This window comes from Equus przewalskii, chromosome 7, assembly GCF_037783145.1.
Source record: "Equus przewalskii isolate Varuska chromosome 7, EquPr2, whole genome shotgun sequence".
NCBI lineage: Eukaryota > Metazoa > Chordata > Mammalia > Perissodactyla > Equidae > Equus > Equus przewalskii.
Window position 1 is genome coordinate 10,982,262 of NC_091837.1, and position 21,443 is coordinate 11,003,704.

General features: G+C 57.3%; 1 protein-coding gene across 3 annotated transcripts; it reads right to left on the minus strand.

The window, feature by feature from the left end:
• Positions 1-6,580: 6,580 nt before the first annotated feature.
• ASPHD2 (aspartate beta-hydroxylase domain containing 2) lies at positions 6,581-20,720 on the minus strand. 3 transcript variants are annotated; one of them, XM_070626952.1, is made up of 4 exons: positions 20,357-20,720; positions 14,966-16,048; positions 8,859-8,972; positions 6,581-8,299 (listed from the first exon to the last, which is right to left on the minus strand). In XM_070626952.1, the coding sequence occupies exons 2-4, from the start codon at positions 15,849-15,851 to the stop codon at positions 8,190-8,192; spliced, it is 1,110 nt and encodes a 369-aa protein (XP_070483053.1). In that variant the 5' UTR covers positions 15,852-16,048; positions 20,357-20,720; the 3' UTR covers positions 6,581-8,189. The 3 variants fall into 3 exon arrangements, with proteins under 3 accessions (XP_070483053.1, XP_070483052.1, XP_070483054.1); XM_070626951.1 differs by lacking the exon at positions 20,357-20,720 and adding an exon at positions 19,653-19,791; XM_070626953.1 differs by lacking the exon at positions 20,357-20,720 and adding an exon at positions 18,374-18,637.
• Positions 20,721-21,443: the final 723 nt, after the last annotated feature.

A 21,443-nucleotide genomic window follows, 5' to 3' on the forward strand; every position in this document is an offset into this window, starting at 1 on the left:
AGATACCAGGCCACTGGCAGATCTTCATCTTAGCTGCTTTGCTTTCAGAAACCTCTCCTCCCATCTAATGTCCCAGGGCTGCCGCTGGTCTAAAAATGCTTTGAATACAAGCATTTGGGTTTTGAGAAGCAGTGCCCGAGGCAGCCAGGTGCTTCCCTTTAAGTTGCATCTCAACAATCAAATGCAGAGCCTGAGGTCAGGAAGACCCACATGCAATGGTCACTTTAGAATACGTCCACAAGTTCTGTGCTACAAATTAGGGACCTAATTGTCCTCTCTTGAGTGTGGGCTGTACTTAGTGATTCATTTCTGATGCATAGAATGTGGTGAAAATGGCAGCATGACATCTGAGAGTCGGTTATAACACGACAGCTTCCATCTCTCTCGGTTCACCTGTTTTGGGAGACGCTGCCGTTCAGGCAGCCCTACGGGGAAGCCCTCATGATGACGGTCTCCTGCTGACAGCCGCGTGAACGGGCCTTCTTGGAGGCAGGTCCTCCAGCCCCGGTCAGGCCTCAGATGACTGCAGCCTTGGGAGGAACTCCCCAGACCGTCAGGCTAAGGCACTTCTGAATTCCTAGCCCTCAGAAGGTGTGGGAGATAATAAAGGTATGTTGTTTTAAGCCACTCTCTTGGGGGTAATTTGTTACACAGCAATAGGTAATTAATACTCTTGGATGCTCATATCCCGTCCACCACACTAGGCTCTTTACAGCTTTGGCACAGGGGACCCTTGAGGCAGATGCTAGACAGCATCCATCTCAGAGCCCAGCCACCTCCTTCCCCACCTTGGAGAGCTGGGCTGGACAATGAGGAAGAAACTGTGGGTACTCCCTCAGCTTTCTTCCTACAAGTTCCACATCCTGGCATTAATGGTCACCTGGGTCCCTGCTTCCTTTCTGGCCCCACTTCCTTCTCCAGCGCCCCAGGTGCCCTCAAGCAGGATACTTGCATCTGAGAGTGGGTGTCCATCCAAATGGCCCCCAAGTCCCCAGCCTTCCTGGGCCAGTGTCTCTGGGAGGGAGGTGGTGGGGGCCCTGGGCAACAGTGACGGTTCCTGCAGTCTGAGGACCCTCAGCAGGTGGGCGCTGGAGGATGGCAGCATGGTGGGAGGAGTGGGGGGCGTCTCTGGGTGAGAAGCATTCCTTGGACCTAGGATGCCCCTTGGGGCTGGGAGGGGTAGTTGGCAGGAGGAGGAGGGGAAGAGGGTCCGTCTCCCTCACCTGATTTCTTGTCAAATAGCCGGCGTCAGCCTGGAGAGTGGCCTCTGGCGTGTGCATTTCCGCTGTTCCCGCCGAGCCTCAGGCCCGGCCGTCAACCCCAGTCCAGCCTCCAGCCCTCTGCTGTGGCCGCTCCAGCACATTCCCCTCCGCTCCACCTGGCGTCCCTGGTGCCACGCCGAGGAAGACAGTTGTATAGCGTTCTCTGTGTTGTGAGCCTTCCACTCCCACCGAGATCTAACCCTACACATCCCGCCCCTTGTCTACGGAAAAGGACCCCCCAAGGCTCTTCCACTCAGGATTAATTCAGAAGAGCGCAAGTCCAGAAACACATCCAGGCACTCGCCCCCTCTTTGCGTCTCTGGTCCTGTCTAGTTTCTGCAGTGGAGCTCGGCTTGTGGCTGAGGGCACAAGCCACAGCCCTGATGGCAACCGTGGCCCAGAGGCTGCTGGAAAAGGAGCATTTAACCCCTCGTCTTCCTGTTCAATAGCTCAGAGGTTCGGGGGCTCTCAGGCTCAGGACGGCGTTTAATGCACAGCCCCAGGCCCATCCCCTCAAAATTAGCCTCTGAACACCAGGCCCCCCCCACCGAACGCAGGCCTTTCCTGCTGGATTGATCCCCATGCCCTCACGGCGGTGCTCCCCGGGGAAGGCGGCCTTGGCAGCACAGCCTGCCCTGCCTTGGTTCACGGTTGACACCAGAGTGCCACTGTCGATCCAGGACAACCGCCTCCTGGGAGCTGGGAACACTGGAGGAGGGAGAGGAAGTGAAAGGCTCTGTTCAGGGGCAGTCCCTGCCAGCTGCTCAGCGTCTGCCGCCTGTGAATCGTGGACCGAGGATAGTGTTCCTGTGGAGTGACTGATAGTGGCAGTCAGATTCCTGCGGGGAAAGGACCTCTGTTCTCTAGGGGGACGTTTGAGCCTAATCCAACTGCCTCCCCCTGGAGGGAAGCATGTAGACTCCTCTGCTCTTCCCTTGACTGCGGGTGCAATTGGACACTGCATCTCGGGTGAAGTCGCCCCTTCTGGTGTCTCTCTGAGTGAGTAAGCCCCTTGGCGGTCCTTTCCCAGGCGGCTGAGATCTCTGCACACCCCTCCAGTCAGCGCGTTCCTAACAAACACCCCACCCTGCAGTGAGTAGGGACGCGCCCTCCACCGTGTGAGCATCCTCACGCCAGCCACAGGCCTGCGGCGTGGGCTGAATGGTGGCCCCCAGAGGCGTCATCTCCTAATCCCGGGAGCCTGGGAGTGTTACCTCATATGCTAGAGGTTTTGCAGGTGTGAGTCAAGGCTCTGGAGATGGAGAGAGCATCCCAGATTATCCAGGTGGGCCCTAAATGCCATCACACCTGTGCCTGTATTCTAAGCGTGCGGCAGAGGCAGCGTATTCCCACCAGAGAAGGCAAAGTGAAGATGGAGGCGCAGGTGGGAGGGATGCAGCCACAAATCAAGGATGCCAGGAGGGGCAGGGACGGATTCTGCCCCAGAGCCCTCGGAGGGACTGCAGCTCTGCTGACACACTGATTCAGGTCCCGTGAAGCCGACTTGGGACCTCTGACCCCCAGAAGTGTGAGAGAATAGAGTCCTGTTGTTCGAGGCCACCAGGTTTGCAGCAGTTTGTAACAGCAGCCACAGGACACTAACACACCCACCCTGCACACTTAATGTGATTGTCCTGACGATTCCGAGCTCCCTGTCTTTGAGCAGTGCAGTGCCCCAGAGCACAGGTGGGGAGCGAGGGGAGACGGGGCTGTGCCACAAAGGCCCAGCCAGGCTGCCGAGGCCCTGGCACAGGGGGGGCCTGTGACTCGGGAGTGATGGGTCTGGTTCACTGGAAAGGTCATGGGCTCCTGATAAGCAGGGCTGGAGTGGGAGCCACCAGGAGGCCATGCCTGTCTGGGTGGGAGGGGTTAGTGGCCTGGAGCAGGGAGGCGGCTGCACCACGGAGAGAAACAGGCAGACTTGAAGGGTACTCCGGAGCCTCGAGGTGCCTGCACTTGGATGTGGATTGGGCTTGGGGGTGCGTGGGGGGATGTGCCTACTTTATGACAGGCACTGGCTTCAGATGGAGGAAGCGACCAGGGCCATCCCTGCTGTTCAGGAGCTTGAGGACGGTTGAGAGTGGGCAGGACACCGCTGGCTGACGCTCTTGAACTGTGTGCAGTGCTGGTGTGCGTTCACGCCCTCCCACTGCACACACCCGTCCCCACCCCTTAACTTGTCAAGGGAAAAGAGCAGCAGGAGAGGGAATCCCACCTCCAGCGGCCCCTCCGTGCAGAGACTGGGGAGGGCAGGGTCCAGGAGGAGCACTTGTCATCCTAGCTGGGGGTACTCGGGATTTGCTGAATTTAGGAAGCTTACAGGGAAAGTTCTGAGGGCTTCCAGGTTATAAATGGCCCCCTCCTCTCTGTTTTAAATTTCTGAACCTGAACCTGAGATCAGCCGTATTTCTCCTGGGAATAAAACCCAGAGTGCCTTTTGAACCCGGTCAGAGCCCCGCAGAGGCCACTCCTGGCCGCCGGGTGTGCTCGGACCACAGAGAGCCAGCCCTGCCCTCTGAATCAGGGGCCCAGGGCTCCCAGGAAGGGATGGGGCCCTGACCACCGCACCCAGCGCCGCCTCCTGTCTCCCTGTGAGCCGGGGAAAAGGCACTGTGTGTGTGCTTACCCTCTGATCAGCCTGGACCAGTTCCTGTGGCAGTGGGAGCACGGGCTGTCAGGGTCAGTGGCCTGGGTTGGGATCGCAGCTTGACGACTGGCCGACTGCTGTGGAAATTGGGCTGAGGTACTGTTTCCTCTGAACCTCAGTGTCGTCTTCAGAATGGAGAGGAAAAGGCACTGAATGTGAAGGCATGGCACATTGCGGCCCAGGAAGTGGGTTTCCATGTGGGCGTCCTGAGAAGTCGAATGGCCTCCCATGGGTCCCCATGCAGGGGGTCCCTCTGCGGGCCGTGGAGAGCCGGGCCTGAACGCAGGACCGAGCTCAAAGGCCGCTGCGCCCTGAGCCCGGATCCCTGGCCGCCAATCTCAGCTCGTCGTCTGCCGCCCCAGGACCTTGTTCACGACTTCTTTGTGTGAGACGTGTGGACCTGTCCCTGCTCACCCAGTGCGGCCTCAAGTACCCGCGGGGTAATGACGCGTGGGAAGGGCTCTCCAGATTGCATGGCGCCCTCCAGATCCCGCTCGCATCCTGAAGCCGGGGCGCTGCCGTGGGCGGCAGGGACAGTGGGGAGCAGTAGGTGACCAGAGGGCGGGCCAGGGTGCGCCTGGGAGGGAGGCAGAGAGTGAACCAGTGTGTGTGTGCTGCCTCCTGCCACCTAACACTACAATCTGCCTGCCTATTCTCACTGCCATCTGTCAGCAGCTCTGAGACCCGCTTTGTCCCGCTTGTGCCCCGCGTCAACATCTGGCTGGCGAGGTGCAGCGGGGAGGGAAATGTTTGGGGAGGGTGCTGGCTGCAGGGCATGGTGGTCCTTAAAAACAGCATTTGTACTTAGACTGTGCTTCTCATTTTTACATTTTAAAAATATGTATGGAGCCCCTCCTCTCCACTCAGAACTTGACGTGATATGATCTTGTTCAAACCTCCCTCAAAGCCCATGAAAGTAGGCATTTAGGCCCATTTTGAAGCTCACAGAGTGGATTAGGACTTTTTGGTGGCAAGGGATAGAAACCACAACTCAAACTTGGCTTGAGAATTAAAAGGGCGTTTGTTTATTGACCCAAGTGACTGAGCAGGCCAGAGGCAGGGCTGGTTCCGGGCAGAGCTGTGTTCAGGACTCGGATGATCGCCACAGGGGAACCTGCTCTCCTCGTAGGTTTCACTCCGATTTTCTTTCCACCAGATCCCCCCTCCTCCCCATGAAGAGCTGCCTCTCTCTCTCAGGGGACCCAGCAAGAGCCTGGATCCCAAGCCCGGCCCGACCCAGTCCCTGAGTGGCCAGTTCGCAAGGCTCTCATGGGTCACGCCTGGATCCTGAGCCCAGCCCTGCAGCTGGGGCTGCGTGAGGGCCGGGAAGCCCAAGGACTGAGAATGGGGACACTGCGGTCTTGCAGGAGGCTCATCAGGGTGCTGCTGGAGGACAGTGTTAGGAACAGTGGCCGTCCCCTAGAGACTACGGCTAGGTGGCCTGCCCACCCTCACACAGGGCACAGCCCAGACTCCCACCTCGGGCTGGCTGGTTTCAAAGGCCTTACTGCCCTCGCTACTCCAGGCAGCACAGCCCAGCAACACACGAGAGTCACCGTGGAAATGAGTTCAAACAACACCTGGGCCCCAGCCGGGGAATGAGACGCTTTAGGGCTGGGCGTGGGCATCAGGATTCCTCAGAAGCTGGCCAGGTGACGACACTGTGCAGCCACAGTCAAGAACCAGGATTAGGCTTACCCCTCCCTACCACACGCTGTAGGGCACTCGATGCTCCAAGTGGGGTCACTGTCACCAAAGAAGGGCTCAGAACTCAGACAATCTAGGTGAGTTTGCGGGATGATGAGCAGATCCTGGGAGACCTGGATGTGACCTTATGCAAACTGACCTTGTACAGTGTGGCCTTGAAGCTGACACAGGCTGGCTCAGGGTGGAAGGCGGAGCGGGCATGCTGGCTCCCCTCTCCCACCCCCGAGTGCCCCTTCCTGGGTCACGTCAGTTACTCCAGCAGTCGCCTAGCTGGCAACGCAGTTCAGGAGCGAGAGACACGGCGGCCCTGGGCCAGTGGTGCCCCTCCCTTCCCCTTGCTGGGGCAGCCCCGCCTGGACTGTGGGCTGGAAGCTGCTGGGCTTGCTACAAAACACCCAGCAGCCAGGCTGCTCCCCGGGCTCCAGGCCACCAGACTCAGCCTCTTCTTCTCAGAGGGAAACAATTCAGTGGAGCTCCTGAGGGCTAGGCTCCTCCCCCTGGAGTGAGACACAGGCAGTCTCAGCTACCTGTACACTGATCAAATGTTGACCCAGCTCTTACTCCTCTGGAAGCGCCTGGAACCATGGCTAGGGCAGAGAGGGAGCCAACATCCCTGCTTTATACGCCAGGCACTGTCTCTACAGTGGGCAGACCGGGGCTCCAGGACTCGCCCAAGGTCACATGGGAGCCAGCTCCTGGCGCTGAGTCCCGAGTCCTTAGCTGTCCCAAAGCCACGGTCCTGGTTCTTTGCCCAGTGTGACACCTGGTTCCTTAACATCCCGGAGATCTGCTCATTTCCCCCGCCCATGTCTGTTACTTAGGAACTGCATTTTGCCTCATTCACTATACATGATCACTTTTAGTCGCCCGCCAGTCTGTGACACGGTCCCAAAGCCAAGAGCCTCACACTCACACAAGCGCCCCTCTCAGAGCTTCCGCCCCACAGACCACTTCACCACTGCGCTCTGGTTTCAGCGAGATCCTTTATTACCTCCTGGTCCCCAACCACGGCCGTGAGCACAGGCAGCCGGGCCCTGCGCGGGCTGTGTGGACGCAGAGCAGTCGGTATATACAGGAGTCATGCACCCCAGGGGCTCCAACAAGACACTTCATGAGTAAAAAGACTTCAGGAGTGTTGGAAATTTCTGCTCTCTCCTGCATTCAAATCACTGAAAAACATCTGTGTAGAAATTTTACTCAAATGGAGACACGTTTTCTTTGTCCACTTGCTAGTAACTGCGGAGTGCATTTCAGATCGCGTTGACTTGTGACGGCCATTCCTCACCGAAGCTGCTGGTCCCTGTTCGGATATAAACACTGGACCGTACGTGTGACGAGCCGTAGATGCCATTCCACTCCGTGGCTTTACAAGCCTGACGCTGCCATCACACAGGACTCAGAAACGGCATCTCTAGCGTGGCTAGAGGCCACTCTTTCACACATGGTGGGTCCCCTGGGTCTGCAGCCTTCCCAGTGTCCTCACTGGTGTCCACACTAGCTGAGGTCGCTATCACTCGGTACTTGTGCAGTGACAGAGACACACGGCTGAGTCTTCCACAACCTCTGAGTCCAGGGTTGGAACATTTATGTACAGACAAATAAATGGAAAATCAGGGGCAACAGAACTCCAAAGCAAACGGACACTTTGGTCAGATGTACGATTCCAGTCTTGCCAGAGAAAGGCTTTCCCAGAGTATGAGGGCGGTCTTATCCCACCGCAGCTCCTATTAGCCGACCTGGTGGTCTTAACGTGCATCACTGTGGACTCAAAGCCGCTACAACAGGGACGGCTCCAGGCCCGGTGTGGGAGGAGGGCTTCTGTGGGCAGTGAGGTAAGCGGATCACACGCTCCACAGCTGCTCCCTGGGAGCCCCACCGTGGCTCTCGAGGACGCCAGCCTCTGTAGAAAAGCGATGTTTACAGAAGGCCTCTGGCCCCGCCCGCCAAACGCTCTTTGCCATGGGGACCTGACGGGTTGGAGTGAGGCGAGCGATGGGGACAGTGGCCTGAGGCTGTGCACCACCCTGACCGTGTCCACCCTGCCCGCGAAGCCAGCCGGGGGTGGGGCCCGCATCTCTCCCCTGCCCTGGGGTGGCTGAAGGCCCCGTGTGACTGTGACAGCAGCAGGGACCCAGTTCTCCAGCTCTCTGGTTGGCAATGTTTTGTTTTGTTTTGTTTTTGTTGTTTTCTTTTAAGATGACCACAGGAACTTTGACGTTGTTACATTCAGACAAATAGCCACTTGGTTACTCTATTTCAGAGCACTGAAAAACCAGGGAGCGACACAACATAGACACCAGGGGCTCCAGCCTCCGGTCACGGAGCAAAGTAATGCACTGTTAGGCAGAAGCAGATGATCGGAAGGAAAAACTGAAGGAAATACAGGCTGAGAATTTCCCATTTACAATGACCGAAGGAGAGAGGGGCCCAGCGCGATGTAAAAAGCCCACAGAAGCGCTCTCTGTGGGGGCCGCTCTCTGAGCGCGGCCTCGTTAAGCGGGCACGGCCAGGCCAGACTGGCCTGCCCAGGCTGACCCACAGCCACTCTCGCCGGCTCCAGCACGGGAATGTTTTCATCGTCCCGGTGCAAAGATGAAATCCAGGGCCTGCCGTTCGGCTGCTGCGACATTTGGATGCCACAAATCCACCATGAAAACCACCCGGGGGCCATCCTCCGCTGAACCTGGGGGGTGGGGTGAGAGAGGAGAGGTCACACCACCTGGAGCCAGGACCCATGAAGAGCTGGGCCTCACAGAGTCAGCTTTCGGGCAGGGACCCAGCCTGTCCCTAGGCACAGACCAGAGGACCTGCTCCTCCCTGGTCAAGAATGCAGTCGTGGCTCCCTAAGCTTCTGAGCCGGGTGGACACAAGGAAACGGGCAGAGGGAGGGAGGGGTGAGGAAGCGGTACGGGGGGCACAGAGGATTTCTAGGGTAGTGTAGATATTCCCTATGGTTGTCTTGGGGGATCCAGGCATTATACCTCTGTGGAAACCCACAGAACATACACCGCCGGGCATGAACCCCAGCGTAAACTAGAAACCTTAGTTAATAATCATGTGTCAATATTGGCCCATCAATTATAACAAACGCACCAGACTAATACAAGATGTTAATAAAAAGGGGAAACTATGTGGGGGTGGTGTGTATTTTCTCCTCAATTTTTCTGGAAACCTAAAAATGCTCTAAAAAGTAAAGTCTATAACAAAAAACAAAAGGTGGCAATGGGTGGGCAGACACTCACCTTCATGGAATGCAGTGTGCAGGAAAGAATCATCGAAGAGGAGGCAGCGGCCCTCGGCCCAGCACTGGGGCTCTCCCCCCACCACCAGCTCACAGCCGCTGGGAGTTTTCAGACCTGGGGGGAAGAGCAGAGAGAGGGGGATAAAGGCAGGCAGGGGCAGGGAGGGCCGGATGTCGAGGGCTGCTCTGGCCAGAGCTCTCGATGTGTGAAGCAGCCAACTATCCACTTCACCCCTCCGAGCCCCGTGTGGGGTTGGGGCGCTTCCATGGGGCAAATACAGGCTGCGCGCCCAGACCCTCGCCGTGCTCCTGGGAAAACCCTCTCCACCGGCTTGATCGGTTCTGGGCATGGACTCCTGTGACTGAAGCACAGACTAAGGCTTGCAGGACACTTTCGAGAAGCCCACCCCGGGACCTCCGGAAATGGAGGGAGGCCAGGTGCCCAACCCCACCTCGCCCAACGATTATGTTACTGTAGTCCCATCTCGAGGGCCGTTTCAGCTGAGATTCAAGACGTAGCAGCTCACACAGGGCCCTCTTTGGGTGCCAACCTCTGCATCTGTTTTGAGGCCTGAGGATGGCCTGCTCGGAATCTAAGTTTCCCAGCCTCATGCTGGAAACTGGAGGGCACCCCTCAGGAGATGCCGGAGCTGCGGGAGAAAACAGTCTGACACCTTCAGAGGAGCCACGCGCTCAAGAGGCGAGTGGTGGGCCCCAAGCTCCGGCATCCGACCCCAGAACGGGTCTGGAATAGCGCTGCTGCGTGTGCTTCCACACCCCATCTCCCATCCTGGGGTCTGAAGAACCCCCGGCCCCCTCACGACCGGACGTCCACCACAGCTGTCAAATGACATCAGAGGAGGCTGGGTCAGCCCCACAGCTCTCTGGAGGGACTGACCCGGGAGGAAGGGGGCCCTGGGAGAGGGTCTTGGATTGTGGTGTTCTTGCTCTTCAGTGACTCGCTGTGACAACCATGACCCCAGGCCAGTCAGCATGCACCCTGATTGAATGTCCCTTAGGACAAACATCAAACTTTCTCTCTAACAGCCAGAGTATTTTAACACACCCTTTGAACCAGAGATGGACAGCTCCAGGAAGTACAGATGGAACAAGAATTCAAACAGAGAGGCCACATGGAGAAGTGGGAAGGACAGAAGACTTGGGGTCAGACAACTGGTTCTGATGCTACGTGCTGTGTGACTTTGGGTAAGTCACTCAACCTCTCCAAGCCACAGCCTCCATGTCTGTAAAGGAGGGACATGAGCACACACAGCTTCCAGGGCCATGTGACCACCATCCCTGCTCCCAGTAAGTGAAGACTTACCGTGAGCAGGTTTGTGTTAAATAAACACTTTACAGACATCACTTCACCCACTTTCCAGATGGACCAACTGAGATTTAGAGAAGTGAAGTGACCTGCTGGAAGTCTTTAGTTTGTCCTTGCAGGAGCTGAGATCTGAATCCAAATCTCTCTGGCCCCAAAGAACAGGCTCTCCTAACACTGGACGGTACGATAGAAACGCTACTTATCGCATTAGCGGCAGTGGTATTAGCGTGACTGTTGATTTCCCCATAGCTAGTAAGTTTCAGTCATCAACAGGGCATTTCATTGAATCAGCTGAGACCATCCCCCAGCTGGGGACCACCACCTCCTGCCGTTGTGAGCAACTGCGGGGGGTTAGGATGTAGGGGCTTCAGCCTGCCGCTCACCGCCCAGGTGGGGAGGGCTCACAGGCCACATCTCCTCTTCATGGTGTCCTCACCGCCCAGGTGGGGAGGGCCCACAGGCCACATCTCCTCCTCATGGTGTCCTCACCGCCCAGGTGGGGAGGCCCACAGGCCACATCTCCTCCTCATGGTGTCCTCACTGCCCAGGTGGGGAGGCCCACAGGCCACATCTCCTCCTCATGGTGTCCTCACCGCCCAGGTGGGGAGGCCCACAGGCCACATCTCCTCTTCATGGTGTCCTCACGGGCTGGGGCAGGTGGAGAGGACCCACAGGAATGGGTGGTTCGCTGCAGGGACTACGCACCCCAGGGTTTCAGAGAGAAGCGCCCCTTCCCCAGGCCACCAAATGACTCACTGCCATGCGCCACGTGCGACAGAAAACTGGCCTGGCTGGCTGGCTGGCCAACCCCTGCTTACGCCCCTCCACCTCCCCCTGCATTCTGCTGTAGCCTTCCAGGGGCCCACTATCCTGCCTACTGCCCACGAACCAGCTTAGCTGGCAGAAATGATCAACATTCCCCCAAAAAGAGCATTTGGGTGGCTCCTGGGGTAGAGATGGTCCCCACACATGGCCTCGGCCCGTCCCAGATTCACAGGCCTGCTGCTGTGTCCTCGCCAACCACTGAAGGAGGTGGGAGGAGCGTGGAGAAGGGGCTGTGTCCCCCAGCTGCCCCCACCTCAGGAGGCTGCCAGCTGGCGCTCAGGGTGGGCAGGGCAGCGCGAGCGGATCCACGGGTACACCCAGCTGGACTGCCCAGAAATCCGACAGCATCCACAGGAAAGGAAAGAGGCCAACTGGGCTTATTCAGAGAGAATTCGCTAAAGATACTCATGCGTTTTCACGTCCCCTTTCCTGAAGGTCGGCATTTGTACAGGATCTGCCCCCAGTAACATCTGCCTGGTTGGTTCAGAGGTGGCTTCCTGGAGGTCTGTGGCAGCGCGGTAGGGCTGTCCCAGCCCCGCACATGATGCTGCTGATGGCTGGGCTGGAGCTGTCCTGAGCCTCTGCATGGAGCCCAGACAGGCATGCCACCTACGGGCAGCTCAGAGCAGGGCGCAGCGCATATGGACCACAGGCAGAGCAGCGGCTGGGGCTGCAGGGTCACGGGCGACAGTTCCACCAAGCACAGCTCAGACGGAGGCACAACAAGAAGACAAGGGCTGGCATTTCAAGAGCACAGTTCTGGAACTGCAGGTGCCTTACTCTTCAGCCAGGTAGCTGGTGGAGGCGTGGCCGCCAAGCACAAACCCGGCTTGCTCTGCTTCTGACCTCATTCTCTGAACTCCCTCTCTGTCAACACACAGGGACCTGTGAATCTAACACACCCTGCTTACTTTCTGGGTGGACACGCATGTGGCATGATAGCGGGAAGGCGGAAATGCTGAGCGAAGCCAACCATAGAGCTCGCCCGGCCCTGGGGACCAGCCAGGCTCAGTGCCACGTCTTCTAAGGTCGCCTGCTGTCCAGGGAACATGGAAGACCCAGCTTTTCCGGTGACAAGTAACCAGGTGGGCCAAGGAGGGAATGACAGGTCACAAGAGGGTCTGTGCGGGCTGACACACACACACACACACACACACACACACACGTGTCTAGCGCAGAGATGTACAACAGGCATTAAGCACACAGCAGGCAGACCTTGAGTTCTTGCCCCGAGCCCTTCCGACTCAGCACAGCTGCCTGCGCTTCTGCCCCTCGATCCTCAGACGCCGTGCCCTACACGGCATTCGGAAGCTTTTAAAAAACGTACAAGGAAAACCTTCAAAAAAGAACAGCACTGTCCTCCACTGCCCAGAGCCTCAATTCCGAGCCCAGCGTGGGCGCCCTCTGCGGTCTGCTCCCACCCGACCTGTCCAGCTGCAGTCCCCACCACTGGACCCCCTGCAAGCCCAGACAAGCGCCCCAGGGGGAGGCTCCCCTCTCGGCCGCACCCTGCCGGTCCCTGCAAGCCTCCAAGGTCAGACCCACCTCCGCAGAGCAGCCCGCCGGCAGCCCCGCGTCCTGTGATCCCAGAGTGCACCCGGGCGCCTTGCACAGTGGTCTATCACGCTCCTCACTGAGACGGCCACCTCCCCTCTGAGATTTCTAAGAGCCCCTTGGCTGACTCCGTCTCCCTGCAAGTACTTTGCACAGTCCTCCTAATCCTGCAGACAGGCCTCCAGGTGGGCATCCTGGCCCCCACTTTAGAGAGGACACCAAGGCTCGAAGCCTGAGGGCGTGCCCAAGGTCACTGAGAGAATGGGCCCACAGGTCTGAGTCCAGGAGTGTTTGCTCCGAAGCCTGTTCATTTCCCACTCTGTCTCCTGAGGGCAGAGACCATGTCTTATGGGTCACTTTTCACACTGTCCAATGCAGTGTCTGATCACAGAAGCTCCTGGCTGCCATGCATCGATGCCATCGGGTGCCAGGCACCGTGTCAGGTAGCCATGCAAGATAGTACTTTAATCTTCTCAACGATCCTGTGAGGGAAGTCCTATCTCCCCATTGTACAGATGAGGAAACTGAGGCACAAAGAGACTGGTTAATTACTCAAAGTCACAGGGCTGACCAGGAAGCCAGGCTCCTCCTCCAGGGCCTCAGCCCTGTCCTGCCTTTACTCTCAAAATACTCCCGGGGTCAACTACTCAAGTCTAGTTCCTTCTGTTTTGAAAGCAGTGAAGCCCTCTCCAAGCCACGTCTTCCTCAGACTCCCCAGAGAGCGCGGGAGCAGCAGAGGGCTCGGGGTCGAGAGGGGTGGAGGCCTGGGGTGTCCAGCCCAGCCCCCCAGGCAGCCCCAGGCTCCTGTGCGAAGCTAACAGAGAAGCCGGGCTCCAGCCCACAGGGGGCTCCTCCGCGTGCTCCTCCCTCCTCCAGCCCGAGGCTTCTGCCGCCGCTTGCATGCTCCTCTAATCCGGGAGCCAACTGGTGATGCTGTCGCCCCGGTAACCAGCTTGTGAGCACAACTCACCAGGAACGAGGCATTCTGGGAACAAACATCCCCATGACCGACTTGTTTTTAAGCCTACCTTTGTTGAGTCCTGACTATCAGGCTCTGGATGAACAAACGCTTACAACACACATTCTCTTACCAGATCGCCAAACAACTCTGTAAAAGATGAGCTTTGTACCCCCACTTTCCAAATGAGGAAATGGAGGCCCAGAGAGGTGAGGTGACTTGCCCAAAGTAACAGAGCTAGCTTCTAGCTTGTGGTGGGGCCAGGATGCAAACACAGGCAATCTGACCCTGTTCTCAAAACCAGTGCTACATACAACACACGTAACTTCCCAAGAATCTGAATAAAACCAACGTAACACCAAGCATCATTTCATCCTCGGTGATTCAGAAGGCACGTAGGTGTCCTTCACAGCCTCCCGGATGTCATTACGAATGTCGGTAATCATTCTAATAGTCTTTGGCTCTAGAGCTGTGCTGTCCAGGACAGCAGCCACTGGCCCTCGGTGGCAATTTAAATTTAGATTAAATTAAACATGGAGCCCCTTGGCTGCACTAGGCACATCTCAAGCCTTCCAAAGTTACCGGTGGCTGGTGGCTACCACAGTGGGCAGTGCAGATGGAGACCATGCCCACCACTGCAGAAAGCGCCTTTGGACAGAGCTTCTGCCAGAAATTAGGTTTATACTGATCACAAATTGCCTTTTTTTTTTTTTTTTTAGGGAGGAAGACTGGCCTTGAGCTAACATCTGTTGTCAATCTTCCTCTTTTTGATTGAGGAAGTTTGCCCCTGAGCTAACACCCATGCCCATCTTGCTCTATTTTGTATGTGGGATGCTGCCACAGCATGGCTTGATGAGTGTGTGTAGGTTCGTGCCTGGGATCCAAACTGGCAAACCCTGGGCCACCAAAGCGGAGCACATGAACTCAACCACCACGCCACTGGGCTGGCCCCTCAAGTTTCTTATTTTTTTTTTTAATTTTCTTTCTAAAAATGACCTTATTTTTATTTATTTTTTTGAGGAAGATTAGCCCTGAGCTAACATCTGCCATCAATCCTCCTCTTTTTGCTGAGGAAGACTGGCCCTGAGCTAACATCCGTGCCCATCTTCCTCTACTTTATATGTGGGACGCCCACCACAGCATGGTGTGCCAAGCGGTACCATGTCCGCATCCGGGATCCGAACTGGCAAACCCTGGGCCGCTGAAGTGGAACATGCGAACTTAACTGCTGTGCCACTGGGCTGGTGCCTCAAGTTTCTTTTTTGACTCAATCTCTGCTGTCAAAATTATTTACATGCGACTCATCAATTTTTGACAGAAGTACAGAGAAGAATGTGAAAAAGCACAATTCTGGCTCCTGAGCTTTGTGACGTCTGGGTTCCCAGAAGTCACACAGACTGTACCAAGACCGGCGCGTGCCAGGAGACCCGTCCCCACAACGTACCTAAATGGCATCGGATGCGGATGTTGGTGGGTCCATAGTGCTCTGTGATCACAGTCCCAGGGCTCAGCACGGAGATGCACGCGTTCCCAAAAACATTGTTCCCAATACAGGTCCGAAGGCTTCCGAGCAAGCGGTACATCCGTGGGCACTTCCTGCAGTTCCTGGGGACGCAAACCCCCTGATTGACCAAGTAAAAGGTGACCCACTCCCCGCTTGGGGTGCTGTTCATTTTCCAGCCCTGCGGGAGGCTGCAGTTTGAGAACGCTTTGTAGAGGGTCTCAAACTCGCACAGGATCGTCTGGAAGTTCCGTTCCAGCAGCTCCACGTCGTGCTTCTGTGCGTCCCGGGAGAAGTAGGGCGTGGTGGGCAGGTCGGGCAGGAAGAAGACCTCGGGCTTCTGGATGGAGGGCCGGCTGTTGAGGTAGCGGCCCTGCTCGCGGATGCCCTTGTGGATGCGGCCCATGCCTGACCAGGAGTAGCGCTTGGCATACTCCTGCAGGTTGTGGTAGAGTTTCTGGTTGAGGCCCTCGTTGTGGGTGCAGCGCACGCACTCGGGGGACTGGCAGTACACATACCCGTTCTGCAGCCCGTTGGCATCCGGGCTCTGCATGAGCGAGTTGACGGCGGCATAGGGCCGGGGCTGCTCCCTGCCCACGTGGTAACAGTACCACACGAACAGGACCAGCAGGCAGGCCACGGTGACCACGGCAGTGGTGTCGCAGTCCCGCACGGACTGGATGCCCGTGGCGATGCAGTCCCTCAGGCCATCCAGCGACCAGCTCCAGGCCACCAGCCACTCGAGAGACATCTTGGAGGAGTTGACGTTGGGGGTGTGAAGCAAGATCAGACAGTCAGTCCTCTGGGGTCCCAAGGGCACCCACACCATGCAGGTTAGCACGGGGGCGCAGGGGGAGGCATGGCTGCCACTGTCCCTTGGGTGCTGCCAAGGGCGGCATTGATGAACATCTGTGCCCGCCACTCCACTCTCGGCCAAAGTCACTGTGAGGAGGGTGGGAGGAGCTGTTTATGTCACGTTAGAAGTGGGGTTGGTTACTGTGAAAGGATTTTTTAGGCAGTCCAAACCTGGGATGAAAAAAAATAAACCAGCATAAGTTTTTACACCTGGAAAAGTCCTCAACTGAAATGTCAAGTCTCAGACCATTCTGTGAGGTCCTTGTCGGTAGGGGCCACACTCCTCAATCTCGTGTATTCTCTCCCCATTTGACCACCACCGCCATTTCCCAAAAGGCCAGTCGTGTTTAATCCGCATCAAGTACTGTCCGACCATCACGGTAGCCCCATCTATTCTGTGGCCTCCTCAGGAGGTGCTATGAGCCCCATCTTACGGATGAGGAAACTGAGGCTCGGAGAGGTCATATAACTCACCCAAGTTCACGCAGCCAGGGCAGGGACACAAGCCCCGTCTGACTTCAAAGCCAGTGTCTGTTCATTTCGCTCTACCCTTTCACAGTAGATATTTAATAAATGCTTCTTCTCCTTAAATCTCTGAACCTTTAAGGGAAATGTGGATTCCATAGCCTCTTAAAAATGGCAAGAGAACTTTAAAACTGCACGTTTTCCATCTGATTTTCTCTTTTCAGGGCACTTCATCACTGTTCTTTAATCTCCCCGGCCCTGTGACACCGGCTGGGCTTAAATCAAGCTGGAAGAGGAAGTGGCTCTCGGGTCACATCCGAGGCAGACACAGGGCACTTTCTGTCTACTGGCTGGGGAGACTACCTCCTGGCCTCACCCATGGGGTTACGCAAACAAAACGAGGGGACAGAATGGGAAGAGAAGCCCTTCCGGGTCTCTGCCTCCAAACACACAGAAGAGCTTTGCCACGTCTCTGGGGAAGGCTGGCCCAGGGTCTAGTACCCCGATTAGCCTAATAACCACAAGTGCGCTCAGAGCCCAGCTGTCATGCCACCTGTGTCTATGAAACCTGGCCGCGTCTCCCGGCGGAAATCCTTTGTCCATCCTGCTTTTTCTAATCTGAGAACAGCCAGGTCTAGGTTCTGCTACAAGTCCGACACATTCCCTCATCTCGAGGAGCAGAAGAACTCAGAAAATTTGTTTTGTACTCTCGCCTCCTCCTCTCTCTCAGGAATATGAGAAGGCAACTGAAAAAATGGGAAGGCTGTCCCCTCCCCTTTGTCCAGGGACTAAATTTGGCCTGAAAATTCTTGCAGTGTAGCAGAGAGGTGAAGAACCCAAATCAAGAGTGGGCCGGACTGAGTATTAATCCCAACCGCGGGCAGGTCACTTCTCCTCTCTAAGCCTCAGTTTCCTCATCTAGAAGATGGGGTGATGCTCATCTCAGTGGATGAGAGTAGACGACGACAGCCATAAAGCACTTATGATCATGTCATGGCAGCACTCCACATGTGCCGGCATCTGCTATGGCATGTGCCACCCCATCTCGATTTGCCAGCAAACCAAAGGTGGGGCCCTGGGCAAAGGATTTCAGGACTGAGAATTCCAACAGCTAAAGGTAAATCCTGGACGTTCTCGTGGCCACACATCTCCAGTGGTTTTTTTGTCCCCAGACTCGCAGTGTTAAAAACAAAAAGGAAACCTTAGGTGCTCATTAACTGCCTACTTGCATCTTCCCAGCTTAGCTGAATAAAGAATTACTTGACGATAACGTTTAGTAAGTTGAAAGCACACATGCTGAATATTCATGGCCTTTTTTATGTTTCTAGGAAAAATACAAGAGTGGGGAGGTTAGAAGCTAAATTTTTTCTCACACGTTCTCCATCTCTTCACAGATTTGGGAGAAGAGGGAAAGGCTGGGACCTACTGGATGGAAACAGTGGTTTCCTCCACGCCCCTCGTTCTCGACTAGTCCTACCACCACTGGCAGCTGTTCCCTCTGGAGGAAAAGGGAAAGGAAATCCGGATGAAAGGTGTTTTGTTTGCAAGAAACCTCGCAGACAGAACCCCAGGATTCCCAAAATTCAGTGTGAGGCCATCATCTGTGTGACAACAAGCACTTTCCTAAAAGGATTTCCCCCATCGCTGAGCAAAGCTGCTAACTGGAACTCTGAAACTCAGTCTCCCCAGAGGAGAGGTTTTTCTTAAATGTTCTAAGAGTGAGACGTGACAACTGAACAAACACCTGTTAAGTGGTAGCTCCCATCAGCCCTGCTAATCATTAAAGTTTAAGTCAATCAAAACGAAAGCACGGAAGACAGAGTAGAGGAGGAGGGAATGGCTCCACTGGACACCCCTCCTCGCCTGCCCCCTCCTGGGGGAGCCTCATTCTGTACAGCGCCAGCCAGGAGTGCTCCCGGGCTGAGCTATAAACAAAAGGCGGCAGGAGAGTCTGATGCCCTGAACCCCAGCTTCGAACCCTGTTCACAAGATGATAAACGGCACCGAGAGTCAAAGTTGGACGTTGCATACCTGTCAGATACTTTTAGCCAAAATATGCTGGCAGGTCCCTGAGCCCAGAGGATTAACACTCTCACAGCTGAAATGTGACGCTAAAAGAAACCCTCACATTTGTCTGGTGGCTGACAGCTCATGAAGTACTGGTCAAACATTTGACACATAGCACCCAGGGACAACTCCCCAGTCCCGCAGTGGGGAGGACATGGATTCCCCCACCCCCACCAGCTCCTGTCCCAGTGGCCACAGTAACTTCCAGCTTCCTTCACACATCTGTTCATTTTCATCTGTTTCATTTCTGCCCTCATCTCATGGCAGTTCTGCACTCAAACAACATGCAACTCCAGATCTTAAAGGTCAGCTGGCTCTGGGGAATAGGGTTCAAATTCATGGCCAATGGGTGAGCAAGTCCAGTCAAACAGAACTTCCGATACAGTGAAAAGACTCAGCTCTAACGTGGCTAATCCAGTCCAAGAGGCTGCCCAGTGCTAAAGAGCTCCTGGTCACCCTCGGGGTGGCGCCAGGCGACCCTAGAAGCCCCCCAGGGAGCAGGGCAGCGCTGGGCAAGGTGTGTGAGGGATGTAACCCACTCCCCGGGGAGCCAGAGCTGCCCTGGGGCCAGCCCTCCCCCGTGCGAACTGGAGACCTTTCCTCCCCACTTTCTCGGCCAGCTTTTTCAGCATCCACCCACTCTGGAGAGTGGGGGAAAAGGGGAGGGCAGAGGATGGGTTAACACAGATGGTGACCACCAGGAAGTCAGGGGAGGAGGGGGATGGGACGATGGAAAGGTAAATATTGACAGGAAAACTGGGAGACAGGCTAAGGATTAGGGAAGGAGGCTGAGGGTGATAACTCATGGGACATGGGAGGAGGGTCAGCACGGGAAATATGGGGAGTGGGCGATGCTCAGGGCTGGGGGGAAGGGGAAAGCAAGCAAAGAAAGGGACCAAGGAGGAGGGTCACGGGGGAGGAGAGTGTTGGGGGGGATAACCCAGAGGAGGGGATCGCGATGGGTATGGGGGCGGAGGAGGGTGATGCCCGGCCCGGGCGGCGAACACAGCCTAGGCGGCGGCGCTCAGCACGTAGCGAGCGCAGGCGGCGGGGCCCCTCGGCCAGGCCAGGATGCGGGGCGCAGGCGGGCGCCGGCGTCCGGGAGCATCCTCGGCGGCCGCACCGCCCGGCGTGGGGATCGCGGGCCTGCAGCCGCTCGGCCCCCGCCTCCTCCTCCCCCTCCCGCGGGCTCGGCCCCGCCGCGCCGCCCTCCCGCCCCGCAGCCCCCGGAGATGCCGCTTACCTGCGCCCTGGCGCGCGGGCGGAGGGGGCGGCCGCTGGGGCCCGGGCGACGCCGCCGCCCGAGGGCGCGGACGCGCGGACGCCCCCTGCCCGCGCCGCGGAGCCCCGCGCGGCCGCTGCCCGGCCCACGCCGGCGGAGCTGAGCCGGAGCCGAGCCGGTGCCCCCGCCAGCTCCAACGCCGCGCTGCGCTCCGCGGGGCCGCGGGGACCACAACTCCCACAATGCCGCGCGCGGCCGGCCGGCGGGGGGCGGGGCGGGGCGGCCTGCGGGGCGGGGCCAGGACCCCCGACGCCCGGTCGCTCTCGCCGCGCGCGGGGAGCCGAGGCTGGTGCTCCCGGGAGCGGCGTGCCCGGGGCCGCAGGGCGCACCGCCGCCCAGTCCGAGGGTGCGCGCAGGCGGCGGGTGGGCGGTTCCCGGGCCCAGCGGGCGTTAATTCATCCGCCTGTCGTCCCCCTCGGGGCCGCGCGGTGCCCTCCCGTGGCCTCTCCGTCCTTCTGTCTCTGCTCCGTCCCTCTCGGAGGCTCGCCCCTGCGTTTCCTCCTTACTCTTCTTTCACTTTCCCTCCCTCCCTCCCTCTCGCCTTGACTCCCCTCTTTCCTTTACTGATTGATTCCACGCACACTTCTCAGGCCGCTCGGGTGCTTGCAATGCCACTGCCAGTCTAACAGGTCCCTGGGTCTCATGGCAAATGCAGTCGTTAGTACCATAAGTCTTGGGCCGCCCGCGTGTGCCCGGCCCTGTGCGCTGTGCTGAGCGGCGCCTGCGCAGGGAGGCACAGGTGATCGCAGGTGGCAATCCACAGTCACCTGCCGGGCAGAGGACCAGCCAGGCTGAGCGTGGGTCACAGGGCCTGAGGAGCGGCTGCAGGCCCGGCAGGCCTCTGGGAGGGTGATGGCTGAGCCAAAGCCTGGGGGAGGCAAATGAGCTCACAGAGGCCACGGGACGTGTGAGGGCTCCAGGGGAAGGATGCTGCCACAGGTCCTGGGAACAAGAGCAGACGCCGGCCCCCAGTCCATCTGTTCTGTCCCACAATCCACCTGTTGCTGTCCCAGAATCCACCTTGTCTCTGTCCCATAACCCACCTGGTCACTGTCACAGAACCCAGCTCTACCGTGTCCCAGAATCCACCTCACCCCGTTCTAGAATCCACCCCTACCATATCCCCTAATCCACTTTGTCCCTTCCCCAGAACTCCGTGTCCCACAATCTATTTCTCACTCCTGTCCCAGAATCCACCTCTCACCCGTGTCTCAGAACCTACCTGGTCCCAGACCTAAGAACCCACCTCTACCGTGTCCCAGAATCCACCTGGTCCCTGTCCCAGAACCCACCTCTACCGTGTCCCAGAATCCACCTGTTGCCTTTTCCAGAACCCACCTCTACCATGTCCCAGAATCCACCTGTTCCCTGTCCCAGAACCCACCTCTGCTGTGTCCCAGAATCCACCTGGTCCCTATCCCAGAACCTTGTTGTGGTTCAGAATCCACGCCTATTGTGGCCCAGGATCCTTCTCTACCGTGTCTTAGAATCCACTTCATCCCTGTCTTCTCTCCGCCTTCCTCAACTCCAAACTTTTCTCAACTTTCACAGGAGGAAGAACATTGTTTTCTCTTTTATTCTACTAAAATAAACCAAAATGCCTACACTGGGAAATGATAAAACGCACCCAGATTTGCCCAAAGTGTGGGTAAAATGGACGCAGGCATCAGATTTGGAAACACTAAACAAGATGTCTCCGTTGGCTGCCAGCCTCAGGGGTGGGGCCGGGGCAGGGTGGGGAAGGTGGGAGGC